Below are 17555 nucleotides of genomic sequence, written 5' to 3'. Positions count from 1 at the left end.
TCCACCACTTTTTTCAGCCTATTTCTGCCACTTCTAAACTCACTCGCACTTTCTGGCTATCACTGCCTCAGCTGTCCCATTTTTGCCACTGTTGACCCTTTCTGACCACGTTTGATGCCCATTTTTGCCACTTTTCACCATCTGCAATGCCCTTTTTTTCCAGTTTAACCAATTTCTGCCACTTTCTGCAACAATAAAGCCCTTTTGCCAGTGTAAACCAATTTTTTCCCACTTTTTAATCCTATTCACCACCTTTTCTTCCAATGTCTGCCACTTATAAGCCAATATTGCCACTGTTAATTAACAGTTACTGCTTTGACCACTTTTGAACCAAATTTTTCACATTGAAACCCATTTTGCCACTTTACCGTATTTTTTTGCCACTTTTATCTCATTTTTGTCACTTTTAATCATTTTCTGCTACTTTTAAAATCTCATTTCACCACCTTTTCCTCCAATTTTTGCTTTTTCTTTTTTAACCAAATGTTAATTCTTAAATCTTTAACTCTTTTTTTTTTGTTGTTGTTGTTGTTTTTTTTTTTTAAGAAAGAGGATTTACATTTTTTAAGATGGCTGTATATCATGGCACAAATGAATAACAAAAGACATTTATTACTTTGGTAAGATTAGTTATTATTTAGATTAAAAAAACATGGATATCACAGCATAACTTTACAATAGACCATGATTTTGCTGACCCCCCCCCCCCCCCCCCCCGTCTTGCTGCAACCCAGAGAGTTCTCCTCTTTATGCCCCATTATTGGTGGCCTTGTCTGCAGATGACTACTCTTGATTGTGCATGACTGTGTTCAACCATCTTCAGGTACAGTGGGGGTCTCCGGTCTCTGCCACCTTTGCTTTTGGGGTCACCAGCTGAAAAGTTTGAGAATCTCTGAGTAAGAGGATATTATTTTCTTCATTAGGTTGAGCTGTAACACCTGCTGTTATCATGCTGTTTCCCTCTCAACCTTGCAGTGACGTAATGTTTCCCTCACTGATAAAGAGCAGGATCTAGAGCAGGTGGTCTGTGATGTGAAACTGGGTTTTTTGGCCTCATAGTAAACACTACATGCTGGCTACTGCAGTGAAAAACAGAGCAAAAGTGCCATATTGGATCACATCCTACATTTTAAAGATGCAGTAAGACAGTCTTTCCATTTTCATTATGCTGACGTTAAATTTCAACACATAGAAATCAATGTAACTGGATGCAGCATGCAGAGTGTTGAAAGAGCTCAGGGGAGCAGATGAAGACACTGCCAAAAGGGTGGTGTATGTTCTCACATCAGCACATTTTGTCCAGGTCATCATATTCTTCTACAGCATGTTTTGTTTCAGTAGCTTACATCATCAAGTCAGATCTAATCCTGGCCAGATGAAGGTTTTATTTCCCCTCCTTTCACTCACCTGTTGCAGGCGTCAACAAACATTACAGTTAAATAAACAGAGTCCTGATGTGGAGCTCCCACAGAACAGAACTAGTCTTGTCTTTCTTAATGTAACTTTAGCTATGCTGACATTGCAGGCCATGATGCTTCATTTTTTGTTTGGCTGTTCACATTCTTTCTTTAACATGGCCTATATGCAGACAGCCATCTGAACAGACCCTGGTTCTGTAACCAGACACACCAGATAGACTGTTTCATAGATCTATTGCATGGGATGTCACTAGGGTCGAATATTTCCTCCAGCCTCATGATACGATAGGTATCATGATACAGAGGCCAGAAGAGGAAAACAGAAGCGTTTAAAGGTGTTTACACTTTAAAACAGTTAAAATCAGATCCTCAGAGATCCAATAAATCAAAATAGTCTATTTATAATCTCTAAGAAATTCAAATACAGTAATATATAACTTTTAAAAATGTCAAATGTCCCCCTCTGTTGTTTCTCTGGCTGTTTTTTTTTAACGTACTTTAGAGTATCATAATATTTTGGTTTTACCTCTAGCCCACTTTTATTTGTAAGAACAACTTTTTGCTTTTCTTCTTCATAAAACGGTGCCGCTGTTTCTGTTATGAATAGACAAGTGAGGTTAAACAGCGTTACTAACACTACCATACCGCTCAAAGCTTTTAACAGTGCCACTATTTGGCTCATGTGCGTACAAATAAAGTGTTGCTTATGATCCCCTGATAAGAATTTGAGGGACACTTTGAGTTAACAGCGTCACTGATTTGGATGGCACAGATTAGCCCGGTGAGCCTAGCTGTTGTTGCTAATTGCTAAAAAGGGTGGTGTTGCTGCAGAGCTTTACCTTATTACGGTTTGCATGACTCATGTCCTGCTGGCTGTAGATAAACACTATCCACGTTACCAGTCTGAGTATAAACGTATTTTGGTGTGTGGAGTGAGGCGAGTACTGGGGCTGCATAGTGCAGTTCTTTGACTGCTGCCATCTGCTGGCATTTTTGTTAACTTCACCATGGGGAATATTATAAAACTACCATCAATGGCAATATCGGCTCTATGTTTTTGTCTTAATAAACAAATATGGTCCAGCACTGATAAAACTGCTGCTATACTACAGCTACATCCAAGCCAATCACTACAATGTCAGCAGCCATTGCAACCAACTTCCAGAGGTGGCAAGAGTACTCACACTGTCTTTAAGTATAAGAACAGATACTTATGTGAGAAAATACTCTTGTAAAAGTAGAGGCACTGATTCAACTCCTTATTTAAGTAGAAGTTTAAAAGTAGAGGCTCTGAAAAGTATATAAGTAAAAAAGTAAAAATGACTTTTTGCTATCAATGATAAACAATACCTGCAGAAAATAAAAATAAAAATTACACAGTTTTAACAGCTTCAGTACGCTTCATACCAAAGATGTTGCCATTTTAATCCACGGACTGTTTGTCTTACCTGTACAGAGGTGATTTCAGTTATACATGTTTAGGCATTTAGCTTTTATAAAAAGATCTATTTTACACGAAAACGTGTACAGGAGCAGAACGGCAGAGATGGATGGATGCAGAGAACAAGATCACATATGAGTTTGATGTCTCTCATATTCTGATGTTTTTAAATCATTACCATAGAGCACAAATGAACATTCAAATAGAAAAAAAATGAAGCAATTTTCAAGTTACTGCAACAACCTAAGAACTATCCCAGAAACATTTCAGAATAAAAGCATCATGTGAAAACAGGGATAGTGTCACTGCAGAAAACAAAAACAATCAGGCTTTTAATTTGAAAAAAACAAACAAACAAATCAGAAGAGTACCGTACCTGTCATATCAGCCTGACATAAATGTACAGACTGGATACGCAGTTGTGCAGGGAGACCTCTTTGAGTTATGAACAAACATTCATGGGCTTCAGACTGAATATGTATTTGCTTTTGTACATCTGTTTATGTTGTAACAAATAACAAGCCTGTTTTGACCATGTGGGAGTAGAAAGTAGAGATGTTTGTGCTCAAATGTAGGGAGTAAACCCCACCCATAGCCCCCGGCTTGTTCTCCTCAAATGACTCTGATTGGCTAGAACTGTTTTTCAGACCTGGGACAAATGTTGCAGATTGGATCTTTGCAAGATGGATTTGCCTGATTACAGACATGCAATCTGGCCAGTACATCGGCTTTGCAAGACTACTGGTCCTGAAGAATTAAACTGAACTGCATTGCTTCTCAGCCAATCAACTGGAAGCTGTCAGCCTCTTTGAACTTAGCTTTAAGGCTTTTTTTCACTTTCCTTTGGCACTACAGACACATCCTTCTGTGATTTTTAAAATGATCAACAGGTACCAAGGTGGAATATCTTCTTCTATATCTCTCACCAAAAGCTTTCAACCAAAAAAGAGAGGACCATTTAGGCTGTGTGGGTTTTTGAGAGACATTGAGTCTTCGCGTTTTTTTTTTTTTTTTTTAAAGCATTGCTGCTGTTTCAAAACACCTGTTAATGCCATTAGATTTTTCTGGAAAAAAAATAAAAGCCTGATTTGAAATGTTAGATCAAGAAAAAAGGAAAAGATCTGTTTTTTAAGCTTCTGTGAGAACCAGGATTAATTTCCATGCTTTATACAGGAAAAGAACAGGAAATATGTAAGATTTTTTGATTGGACCTTGTCAGTTTTCATGACTACTCCCCTCTTTAGCTTAACCCGTGTCCTGTTGTAGAACAGGGCAGTAATGTTATGCTGCAGGCCGTCACCAGCCAAATGGACATCCGAATGCCACTGAGCAGAACTCGGAGTATGGGGCGCCAAACATCCTGTGAGGGCAGGAGGATGTTTACAGCACAGACCAGCATCTCTCAGGGGCAGCGATAAGAACAGACTGATCTCTGGCACTGAGTGAGAACACAACAGCTGCTATGCATGGGCTTATTTTTTATTTTTTTTTACCAGGTATCTTTTCTGCACGCTGACCGACGTAATCAGTGATGTCAACTCTAGAGCAAAGTGTACATGACTAACCACTTCTGTGAAACACTCTGAGTTGCTGCACTCGATGGTGGACCACCCACAGTTAACACTGCTTTGTAGTTAGATAATGATCAGCTAAACAGACCAGTAATATAATCTTAAAGTGAATCCAACAAAGTGGAATGAGATAGCTTTCGACCAGAAATTAGAAGAATATGCACGCTTAAGTTTGAGCTTTTGACATTCGTCTGCAGCCAGCTTGGAAGGAAAAATTACTGGGAAGATTTTTAGCAGTTCTCCATGCAAAACTAACCCTCTGTTTCCCAATGACATAAGCAGCAACTTTTGCTTATTTTCAAACTTTGTCAAGTTGATGCTTCAGATAACTCCCATGAAATTATCTTGATACTGTAAATGCAGAATGACAGTGGATTCTGTGTAAAAAAAGAAAGCTGTCTTCTATTTATCTACACTTATTGTCTCCAAAGTCAGTAAAAACAGCTTATCGTGTAACCAAAATCTTTAGAAGACATTCTACCATTACTTTCCTGCAAATATGTCTGCAAAATATTAATTGCGTAGCCTTTTAAACCCACTTTTATCCTGAACATGCAAAATGATAACATGACAGATATGTTTCTTGGAAGTGTGTAGAACGAACTAATTTCAAACCAACAGTCTGTTTAAAGTCGGGGTGCCCTAGCACTGAGCCTAGTTTCCAACTGTCCAAATCTGTCATCCAGAAGTACAGCGATATAAAAAGTATTCAAACTCCAAGAAACTCTGAGAGAAAAGCTACAGTCAAGGGATGGATACACAAAATCCAAGACACTGAAAATCCTGTGGAGTTCAGTTACATCTATCATCAAGACATGGAAGAAAAATGGCACATGTGTAAATCTTCCTAGAGTAGGCCGTCCTCATAAACTGAGTGACTGTGCAAGAAGGGGACTAGTGAGAGAGGCCACCAAGACACCTATGACTACTCTGAAGGAGTTACAAGCTTCAGCAGCTGAGATGGGAGAGACTCTGCATACAGCAACTGTCGTCTGGGTTCTTCACCAGTCAAAAGTTTATGGTAGAGTGGCAATGAGGAAGCCACTGTTGAAGAAAACTCAGATTAAATCTGGACTGGGAGACTCCATGGTCAAGTGGATGAAACTTTTTTGGTCTGTTTAGACCAAAATGGTGCTTTTAGGCCAGCTGACAAGACGCTATGTTTGGAGGACACCCAACACTGCACATCACCATTAACACACCATCCAGACTGTAAAGCACAGTGGTGGCAGCATCATATTGTTGGGATGCTTCTCAGCAGTCTACTGAGTTGAAGTTGAAGTTATTTATTCAGCCACTTAATTTACTTTACATTTTTTAAATTAACGTTACTTTGTAGAAGTCTGTTTTCACTTTGACATAAAAGAGTTTCTTTGGCAAAAAAGCCAAATCATATTGGCTATGAATGATTTATTAAATCAATAACAGGGTAAAACAGCCAAAGGAGTGAATGCTTTTTATAGGCACTGTAGTCCTGTCTGCCTTGATTTTTTGTGCCAGCAGCACTTATTTTCTCCAGCATGCATGGTGTGTTTAGAAACACTTTAGTGTTAGTGAGATAAAGAAATCAACACAAGCTGGTCTGGGACAGAGAATTGAAACCATGTTCTGTGATTAAAGCAGTGAGTGATCTGTTTGAATGAAACTATTGGGTACATGTGTTTGAGTGAAAGGAAGCACTCTTTTGTTTTAAGCTGAGTGCATTTAAGAACAGCCTTTTTAAATCCTTTGATGGAACTCATTATCTTAGTCTTTTAAAAGTCAAAGAATCTGGTCCACTCATCTAATCGCTGTTTGATTTCAACCTAAATCACTTTCAAGCTGCAGGATGTATTTGGATTTTACACTGATAGTAACATAGGCACTTCTATTATAAACAAGGTATTTATGGTGGAAGTGACCACAGTGTTATGCTGGAAATTCCCCCCATGACAAATGGATTCCTCTTACGCAGGATGGGTCAGTTTTTTTTCGCCACAAGGTTTAGGATCAGTTCAGTGTTGCTGCACCGTTCACCAGAAAAATAGCCAAGAAAAGGAAGTGAGATACTAATCAGAACTAAATCTGAGTAAGATTTCAGCTGTTAAGAGGGAACGCTGTAATGCTCGTCCTGTTTCCATATCACAAGATCTCTTCTGTATGGCCGTCTGCATGATAAACAGCCTTTGCCAATAAACAGCTGGGCGACTTGGCTGCAAAGAGCTCCATGTGTGTATCTCTGTGTGCGTGTCTTTTTGTGTGTTTGCATGCAGCATATGTGACAGAGCAGCTGATCTTTCCCCAGCTGTTTCAAATTTGCACATCACCATAATGTTTTACAATCCCACTTTCAGTAAGCCCCCACCCCCTCCTCCCCCCTCTCCCCTGTGGGACGCACTTTAACTGTGAGCAGACTGGAGGACATTTAAAAATCTGAGGGGTCAGATCTGTCAGTGGTGAAGCGACTGACGGCCCCCTGCTGTGTCCACTTTGTGTTTAGACTGAACAGTTTTTGTCAGTGAGTTTAAGCTGCAGTAATGCATTACTTGTAGAAGCAGGTTTAAAGCCTTAAAACTTGTGATAGAAACTTGAAATCAAAAAGTCAAAAAATAAATAGCATTATAAACTTTAGTTTTAAATGTCTAAATGAGACCAACTTCAAAATCATGAGCTTTGAGGTCAAAATATATTATAAAATATATATTATAAACTTGTTTTAATGGTCAAAATATGATAAAAACGTTTAAATTGTGAGTTTTAAATGTCAAAATATGAATTTGAATTATAAATTGTGAGTCAAAAAGGTCAAAATAGGGGGTAAAACTCAGATGTTGAAATTGAAAAGGTCAAAATATGAGATAAAATTCAAAATCATGAGTTTAAGTCATAATTGTGAGATGCAAAATTGAAATGATAACACAAATTAATTTATTTTCTCACATTCCTGAATTTTTAATCTAAATATTTTCTATTTTACCAAACCAAAGACATTGCTTATTGATTTATAGAAAATAAAACAAACTTAGGTAAACTTGAAAAAAACAAAAGATAATTCTGAAAAATATGAAAAGATAATATACACTTGATTATAATCCTCAAGAGGAAATGGAATAAGATTGTAAACAATTAGAAAAAAAGGATATGAAATAAATGAAGAGGTTTGTTATTTTTGAAGATATTTTGGGGATTTTTAATCTGTTATTCAAAAAGGAGGGCAGTGGGGGAGAAACATGAGGGAAAGGAGCTGCAGGCTGGAGCCAGAGCCGAACCCAAACCCATGCCCATTCACATGGGCAGCAGCCCAGCCTCCAGGTAGTCTGTGCCCAAATGAAGATGTTTTAAACATAAATAGCATAGTAGCTATAAATGTGAAAATTCTAAGAGTTTCTCTTTTTACTTAACAAGCAGATTATATACTAAGTGCTTAAAACAACAAAAACAAATACTGAAATTTGCTATACACTGACTCCACCTATTTTCCCTCCCAATACTGATTCCATACTTTCTAGACTGACTGTACAGACTAGCAAATATTTTTAGACCTGTATTTGACTCAGAATATAGCTCAACAAATAAAATCCTAATGTACAGCATCTCTGTGACCCTAATGTTGTTTTTCTGCTGATTATTGAGTTTTACAGCTAAATATTAAAATCACAATAATAGAGGGGGCTGCATCATATGCTCTCTTGCTCTCCCTCTTTCTCCCCATTATGCTCTATTCAGGCAGCGTGAAGTGATTACAGAACAGCCTGCTATTGGCTGACAGACCCTCAAAAAGGGTAAACAATATGGCGGTCAGCATTCATGCTAGCAGTAATAATGATTTTAATTGGATTAAAACAGTTAAAAAACACAATCAGCGTCAGGTTGACTGGTGTGGATTAAATCATTAAAGTCCTGAACAGTCACACAAGTTTCAGACTTGCTGAAAATGCTGCCACAAGGGATTCAAAGGCATTGATAGCGTCAAAAGGGACGGCACAACGGCTCGCTTCAAGATGAAAAACAAGTGAGAGGCAACGATTTATGGTTCAAAAGTTATTTACCTTTTGATAGACTGTGTCACTTCTTGTCATGTAAGACAGTGCCAGTCTGGAAAGCATTTTAATGATCACATTCAGACAAAAACTGTCAGGCAGCCTCCATTCATCACTGCTGGAGTGGGTCCTATAGTTCTTTGCTGCTCTAAAAAACAGTATCTCGTGTATGCAGTGTTTTCCGGCAGCAAAGAGGAATTGATTTCCGGTTTACAGCGCTGACATTTAGCATGGCCAAACGAAGCAAAATATAAAGCTAAACCAAACGGTATCAGATCGGTAGATACACTCTGATACGGTTATGAAAGGACAAGCCAACAGCTCCCTATTATATTTTGCTGTAAAAGCCTCACATATGTACATCTGCACGTTCTCCCTGCTCCTTGTGAACAGTTGCCTCATCAGTGCTTTTTACCATCCTCCATTTGCAGAGCATGTAAAGCAGTTCCATTCCATCAAATTTAATTAGACTTGGGTTGATGCAAATATAAATGATGACCTAGTTCCTTTGGGGTATGAGACGTTATTAACTGTCGCCTCTGAATGAGGTGTAATCCCCTCCTGAACACTGTGTACCTCCATTTCTGTCATCCTCAGGTTTGCCTCAATCTTTCTGTTACTTTGTTCTGTTGCTGCTAAGAGAGAAAATGCTCACTGTGTGGATTCACAGTGAAGCAATCACGCCTATAGAGCATAAAGATTCAAGATTAGCAACCTGTTAACTGGTGATGCTGTTAGCTTGATGGTGCGAACCTCTCACTATTGTCCGTGATGCATTTGTGGAAAAAAAAAAAATACAGAAAGAGAGCAGGATATAGGTTTGAAACCAGGAGAAAAGCACTTTTATGTCCTTCAAATACACACCAAGAGAGAAACAGGCTTGAACATAACAGTACCTGACCTGAAAGTCTCACACATTCAAACACGAGCTGGAGCAGGCAGGCTTAAACCAACCACACATCAGCTCAGCCACAGTTTGCAGAGCAGGTTTGTACAACCTGGAGGATATTTTTCCATTTCCATTTTGTCTCATTGACTATGCAGCAGCAGTGACATGAAATCCCAGCAGCCTGCAGCTTTGCTGGAGAAACTCTCTGGATTTCTGCTTTGATGAGACACCAGCTTCACCTTTAAATGAGAAATATGTGATGAGTCCAAGAAGAGATTTAAAATCGCTGTCACATTTCTGATAGAGAAAGAGGTAGACTCAAAGATTCTAAGAGCAGATGGCGGTGCTGAGAGGATGGGATTATAAATCCTCGACATGTATCAGGGAAGCAGAAGTTTTTTAGATCTCTGGGGTTTTAGTTGGAGAGGTTCCAGCTGCTTATTTTGTCAGCTGTGTTGTTCTTTAATAACTAAGCCAAAGCACTAGCATTTTGGGTGCATTTAACTCCTGACTAAACATGTACAGCCCAGGCTGAAATGTAATACTCTACCTATGAAATGACAGATGTGTTTGAATATTTTCATATAGAGAAAAGAGAGAGACTTCCTGCATGCTGCTGCTCATTTGTTGTCTTGTTTGGTTATTGAGCCACCTGAAACCAGTACTTCCTGTATTTTCTTTTCTTTTTGCATTGTGTGTTGGCTTTGGCAAGCAGATCATGCAACAAAAGTGAATGCCAGGACCAAAAGATGCACTGATGGTTATTTGCATGTAACTTATCCCCTTAAAAATTCGAGGGCCCGATTTTTTTTTTAACTATTCAGTTATTACAATATGACTGATCATAAGTACACCACCTCCACCTCCAGAGCCTCCAGTTTGAAAATGCCTGTTTTTTTTTTCCTCATTCAAACAGGTGTAAAATATTCCTCCTTTTTCCTATTGTTATTAGCTTTGAACTTGATCTAGCTGAGGCTTCATACTTTAGTTAGTTGAGTTTTCCTAATACCTCCCAGCAACAGTCACCACACAAATTCAGACAGGAAAAACATTGTTTATTTTCTGTTGTATTACTCGATACCTGAAGCAGCTACAGTGAGGCTGACAGTTTGAGTAGAAATTTCAGGGTGTTACCTTTCTAAAGACACCGTGTTTGTGCTTGTACTCCAAATTAGGGATGCAACCATTCATCGCCGTTATCGACAATAATCGATAATGACTTCCGTCGCCGACATATTTTCAGTGTTGGGGGTAACGGATTACAAAGTAATCCGATAGAGTATTCAGATTACTTTTATGTTGTAACGAGTAACATAACGCGTTAGTTTTACAATTCAAGAAATCCCGTTATTAGTTACATTTTAATAAAAGTAATCCATTACTGAAAGAAAAATCCCAAATTTCTTCTCTATTTTGTGGCTTCAAAAAGAAAGAATAAAAGGAGGCTCCTTGAAACATCTGCTCTGTTTGTCCTTCTTTCTTCCTGTAGTCATGTTGGCACATAGCGCTGTACCGGCAGAAGTTTAACATTCTTTGCCATTACGTGCGTATTGTTCGCTTGTTAAGCCTGTGGGATGACAGAGAGGACAGCATGACACTGTGGAATTATCCACATTATGTTGGATTTTTGCATTAAAGTGACAAGAACTCTGACTTATTGTCTCGGTTTTTATTTCTTACATGTTTGTAAGTATGTCAAAAAAATTTTTAAGCTGTTAGTAAAAAGAAAAAAAAAAGAGCAGTCAAAGCCATCAAGGGATCCCACAGCATGGCACCCAACTAGTTGAGTAATCATTTCTGCAGTCGGTGAGTAGTCGACTAAAGGAATAGTTGTTAGTTGCATCCCTACTCCAAATGGTTCAAACACAGCTTTAGAATTATTTAAGTATTCCTGATTAGGCATTTCTGACTAATTAAGAGCTTAACCAATAAGTAATGCTGGGCATTTGTAATTTTTTTTTTTTTTTTTTTTTTTTTTTTTAGAAAAATTACAATTTGGCTCACAGCAACTGTGAAAACCAGATGGAAAAGATATTTGTGCTACCCTGGATAAAAGCAGTAGTTTATATTCCATAAGTGTCGATTTGTAATAAAACTGTTGACAGACCTATGCAGAACTTTGAGGCATGTTTGGGCCAAAAATTTCTATGTGGCGAGTACGCCGCCTGAAGAAACCATGCAGGGGAAGGAGGATTTGCACAACCCCAGTCGTGCTCTGGATGTCCTTACATATCACTGGGGCCATGGTGAAATAATCTGTTGAAAAAACAACAAATTCCACACCTTTAGGGCAGAGTAACGAGGGTTGTCACAAGACCCTTGGTGTTTTGTGGATGTCCCCAGGGCCCAAAAACTACCAGTGATTTTTGGGTGTATTACCAAAAGTCAAAAGGCTTGGACAAAAGATATGCCATTGAGCTTGACCTTGATCAGCAGCCAAGGTCAGGTGTGTTGACATGTGTCTAGCCCCCCTCACCCTCTTACCCCAGGCCTCGTGATGAATCCTTAATGCCCTACATTCCTTAAACTCATGTGCATGACAATATATCTTTAGTAGACAACTCTCGACCATTGAAAACATCCAACATTAAGGTATTTTTCCCCAAACATGATTTTTCCTTAAACCTACAGTTAGATTTAGGCATCACCATGGGTGTGTCTAAAATAATTATCTCTGGTCTCTGTTCTTTACTTTTGTTGGAGCAACTACTGTACATGTCTATGTATTTCAGCACCATCCATTCTGATATTGCATCAGAACGTGGTCAATCTGAGCGCTTTAGATATGTCAAGGAAAAGTCATTGGCCATTCTCCAGAAGTAGAGTTTCAGTTTCATGAAAATGTTCCAAGGAACCAACCCTCGAGTTTGTTTTTGTATCTCAAAGATCACAAGTTTGAATTCAACAGAAGGTCATTTTTAATGTGTTGGCTGAATATCTCCATGGAGTCACAGCATGAATGAAGATCACAGATTTCTAACTCAACAAAAGCTGGAATAAAACTTTTTTACTTGCATCTTCCTCTATCATGGAGAAGTTACAGATTTTTTCAGGTGTTGCTGAGTGAAAAGACTCCATAGCAGTCCAGCTGTCATTCATTGTGCTGTCTACTGTGTAATAACACATGGCCTTCTATCTAAATGTCAAGACTGAGGTGGAACTAGAAAATCCTGCACACTAAAGGTCATTTCATTTACTTAATCCCTGTTGGTTCTCTTTCATGACGGACATGGCTGATATTTGATTTTCGATCTTCCACACCCAGCATGATCTACCGCTCTGTGATGTTGTAGAGATGTTTCTGAATCACCCCGCCTGTTTACATCTTAATTCACTGTGATGGCAAACATTACAGCAGCAGCATTTCAGGAGATTAAAGTGACAAGGAAAACATTTATCAGCAGTGGAGAGATATGGAGTGCTGTGAAGTGGCCTTTATGAGGGGATTTTATTGCAGTTTAATGGGGATGCTGATTGTTTATTCTCTCTCTCTTTCAGATCTGCTGCTGGTGAAGGATCGAGCAGCTTGGTTATGGCCAGAAGGAAGATGGAGAACATCAGGCATAGCTGGATGGTGGCGCTCATTCTACTGTGTAATCTAACAAAGGTAGAAAAGTTTCAAGTGATCAGATTTATCCATATTTGGTTGGAAAAGCTTTAAAATGTGTAAATTTTTATTTAGCACTGCCTTTTTTGGACTCATGAAGTCAGTTTTGATTTATGTTGGCGATCTTGAAGGCTGCTTCAAAAGGCTTCTGTAGTGTGGTAAATAAAGTAGATAATAAATCATTAATTTGGCAGTAATTCTGCACAGATGTCATACTTTCCACACAGATTAAAAGTGGAAGCATGCACATGTTCTTCTTCTTCTTCTTGCCTTTTAAGGACCCTAAAATGATGGTTGTACTTCAATACTTCCTTGACGCTTGCCTGGCTTCCATGCAGATCACGTTTTAATCTTCTAAACAGAAATAACAAACAAATCTCTTTTCTCTTATTTCTTGTGTCTTTTTACGCAGGCAAGCATGGAAGTTAATGACACCCAACAGCAGCATCCAACCAACGTCTATCATGACATCGGGCTCACCAGGAACAAGATTGTAACTGCTCAGTTTGAGTGCTATCAGAAGATAATGAAGGACGATGTCAACAGCAGAGAAGGTAGCCGTCATTTTGTCTAGTCTACGTCATCCAAATAAGCCACATTAATTTGATTCCAGTTTTTCCATCTTTGTGTTTAAAGATTGAAACATTTAACTGGTAGCTCCTTACACTTCCTTTGTTCTAGCAGAGCCTATGTGTAATCGTACTTGGGATGGCTGGCTTTGCTGGGACGACACTAGGGCAGGTTATGTGTCAGAGCAGCACTGCCCAGACTACTTCCAGGATTTTGATCCCTCAGGTAAGATCTGCTAACCTGACACGCCATATAGATTGTTTCCTATTTAAATCCACTGCATGGATATATTTCACATTCATCTGGGAAACCTCCTATATAAAGTGTTTAAAAAAATCCGTGGAAGGTGGTTGGACGAATGTTCTGTCTGTCACATTCATGACGAGCCAATCAGAGCGACAAGACAAAATGAGGTAGTCAACATTTGCAGCTCCACTGCTAACCTGAGTTACATGAGCTACTGCAGCTGTAGTTCCCGAATGGCTGAGCTTGTCAGTGGCTAAAATTCCTGCTGAAGCCCATCCGGAAATGTGCAAAAACATTTACTCTGCAAGAGAAGCTTTTAGTATGAATCTTTGCTTTTGTTTCTGTAAAGAGATGTGGTCATGGTCTAATGAAACTTCCGCTTTTCCACAGCTATATCCAAGCTGATAGCTACCCTGGTGGTAGCCATTGTATACACTGGCTTACAGTACAACCTAACCCTTCCTGTAATGATGGAAACCTGCCAAAGCAGGTTAGCACAAGAGTAAAAACATCTTTTCCATCATGAAAAGCTTTCAGTGCTGCTCTTTGTTCTTTTTTATTAAGGTATGTAGTCCAATTCTTATAAAATTGACATTATACTATAGCTACATCTGAACTAACTGCAACACTGGCGACTCACAGTGCAGCGAAACTCCACCTGCAGAACAAATGTTTTATATCGGGGCTTTGCAAGACAGATTTGCTTGATGACAGACATGAAGTCTAGCAAATCCATCTGCTTTACAAGGTTAAAGATGTTTTGCATTAAGCTGCTGTGGTTTTATGTTAGGTATCAATGTGCATCAAAGTAATATCGACCAGAACAGAGTTATTGTGACTTCTGAGTGGACTCTAGCCTTAAGGTGTGGACTTGATTCCTTCATCTCCCATAATGCTACTTGCAAAATAGATGTATGTTTGTTTTTTATTTAATCAAATTTTATATTTCTATTTCTATTTTTGTCCCCTATACCACACAGGGCCCTTGAGCAAAGCAGCAACTTTGTATTTGAATTTTCTTAGATTTTTGGCTACTAAAAATGCTAAGCAATATCCTTGTATTATTTTTTATTTTTAAATGTAGTAAAAGAGTTTTAGTAGTGTAAGAGATCTCAAAGACTACTGATATGTGCAATCATTATTCTGAACAGATAATTTCCCATCCATCCATCCATCCATCCATCCATCTTTATTTTATTTCATTTATGTCTGCAAGTTTTGTTTTGTTTTGTTTTGTTTTGTTTTGTTTTGTTTTCAAAATTTTGGTTCTGAACCTGAATAGTTGGGTCTTGCTCATAAATCATGATGTCGATCTGCGATCTGGACATAATTCCATGTGAAGCTGGAGAGTAAGAAAGAGCAAGTTGTATGCCAAACCTGTGGAAGAGATGGCAAAGGCCAGGTTAACCCAAACGCCAGACCTAGGACTGGGTGATATGGTTGAAAAATTGAATCTGTGTCTGTCTGAAATCACTATTAATAACCTCATCCAGTGGTCTCTGAAGCTGATTTCTGAAGCCCATCTTGTGGCAGATGAAGTATTGAAATTCACTCAAAGTTTCGATCAACCTAAGCTAACCTTTTTTAACATGGGGTGTGTATGCCCCCTCCAAGGCTCTTGGAACCAGCTTGAGGAAGAACTGCAGTTTCTTGCACTTTGGTATTGGCTTTATTTTTTAACTCTAAAGTCATTGCTTGGCTTAGTGCCTGTGTCGACTGCGACAATTTTTTTTGTGCTGACAGTGCTCACAATCTCAGTTTCAGAGAGCTTCTAACCTTGCTAGGCTTTGAAAGGTGGTTTCTGTTTTCCTCTTTAATTATCATTTTTGAATAGCTACGTGTGCGTAATATTTTCTTTTATCACTAAGAAAACAGAAATGATTAAAGGGATCCGTTCCTGGTGTAGCACTAGCCGTAGATAGACCTGGAAACTTAACCCTTTAAAAGAAGTGTCAGATCAGTTCCCCTTTGCCTTTGCTGCTGACAGAGCTGGTTTCATAAGTCCCGCTGTTCTTGATTTTGATTGGCTGGTTAGGTCAAACAGACACTGGTGAGTGTAGTGTTCTGATTTCACAGCGAATGTAAGGTTGAAGCCACAAAAATAGCTGACTCTGAGGGGTTTTTACACTCAGGACACTGAGTGCTTAAACACTAGACATCTTCAGTTCTGCACTGAAAACTTATGATGCGAGCACAAAAAACAGGCTGCTGACGGAGGCCCTTATTCTGATTTTGAGCAGAAACTTTAGAAAAGCTTATCCCACAACAGGATACGCAGAAATATCATTATATCCGGCCCCTCTAATCACTGCTTGCAGTGGTTCCATGTTTATTAATGTTTAATGTTTGTTTAATGAAGTTGCAGAAGAGGATTATCATTTAATTGGGCTTTGGGGGGACTGGTAGTTAATCTCTTCATAAACAGTCGGTCTGTGTGTCTCACAGGAACTTCTGTTTGACTGTTGAGTTTATGTGTAATTCATCAACCCCATTTTTTCATCTGCTCTGATAAGAAAGCAGATATCCTTCAATGTTCAGTCTACAGGATGGAGATTTCTGAAGAGAAGGCTTAAAACTAGACAGAGCATACAGCTTATTCGGAAAGTGTTTAATCCTGATCTCTTTGTGTGATTTCTTTGAGCAGAGATGGTGACAAAGATTTGCACAGACAGCGGTCACTGGTTCCTGCATCCAGAGAGCAACAGGACTTGGACCAACTATACTCGCTGCAATGAGCACACTAATGAAGGCAGAGTGGTAGGTCACTTAGTAACATGACATTAAATGCATGCAGAATATAAAATAAGGCTATTATTAGCACTAACCTTTAACAGATGTCTGAACACCTCTTGTGTGTTCACACTGCTTGGAGAAAACACACAGCATCCATCACATTTATGAGGCTGTGAACAGTTAAATCTTTACATCTACATGGAGAGAACAACTCTCAGAAAGGCTTCTGTTGAATTAAATGAACTAAAAGGATTCAGTGGTGTGGTTTAGCGTGTCCGAGACTGTCCAAAACAGGGGATAAAATGGAGAGCTTTCTGGGGCCCAGCCAAACTGGGGGCCAGTGGAGGTCAGCAAAATCATGATCAATTGTAAAGTCCAGCTGTGATAAACATATTTTATTTTTACCCTGAATTAAACCACTCTTATCAAAGCAACAAAACATGAATTTCATTCATTCATGCTGTAGCCTTTTTCGACATGTGAACCCTTTTTTAAAACAGATGTATCTTTCTATTAGTAATGTTAACAATGAGGATGGACCCACTGAATTATTAGGAAAGTAATGTCAGACTTTATAGTTAGGCTATGATGTGCACAAATGTCAGGATACCAGAAAATAACATAGAATAACACCGAGACAGCCTTTTTGGAAATATTGTGAACAATAAAACAATTGTGAAAAGAGACAAAAAATTGTTGAAGGTGGCAAGAATGGGTCAGAAAGTGGCAAAAATGTGGTACAGTGGCAAAAATGAGCACTCAGTGGCAAAACAAAAATGCGAAATGGGGGAAAAGTGGCTAAATGGGTTAAAAGTTGCTAAAACTGTCAAATAGTAGCAAAAAATTGGATATATATGTGCAATGGACTCAAAGGGACAAAAAAATGGTGAAAGTGGCAAGAAAAGCAGCTAAAGTATGCAAAATGTTGAAAAAATGTTGCAGGAATGGGCAGAAAGGTCACCTGGCACACCAGATGGACACATCCATCTGGAAAACCACTCATACACAGCTTTTGGGAAAGGGCAGAGCCTTTGAAAAAAAAACTCAGAAGGTGATTGGAT

The 17555-nt window shown here is 38.8% G+C and overlaps 1 protein-coding gene across 2 annotated transcripts in view; it reads left to right on the top strand.

Annotated features, from left to right (window-relative positions):
- calcrla (calcitonin receptor-like a) overlaps positions 1–17555 on the top strand; it is a 58576-nt gene that overhangs the window by 26425 nt on the left and 14596 nt on the right. Inside the window, exons 2-5 of one of the 2 annotated variants that reach the window (XM_041806591.1) lie at positions 12837–12945; positions 13358–13499; positions 13627–13740; positions 16406–16518. In XM_041806591.1, coding sequence (XP_041662525.1) covers positions 12871–12945; positions 13358–13499; positions 13627–13740; positions 16406–16518 — 444 coding nt within the window. In that variant the 5' untranslated portion in view covers positions 12837–12870. The remainder of the gene's footprint in view (positions 1–12836; positions 12946–13357; positions 13500–13626; positions 13741–16405; positions 16519–17555) is intronic. The other variant, XM_041806592.1, reaches the window with a different exon arrangement.

This window comes from Cheilinus undulatus, linkage group 15 (genome assembly GCF_018320785.1).
Source record: "Cheilinus undulatus linkage group 15, ASM1832078v1, whole genome shotgun sequence".
Classification (NCBI taxonomy): domain Eukaryota; kingdom Metazoa; phylum Chordata; class Actinopteri; order Labriformes; family Labridae; genus Cheilinus; species Cheilinus undulatus.
This window is presented reverse-complemented; position numbering and strand designations above follow the sequence as displayed.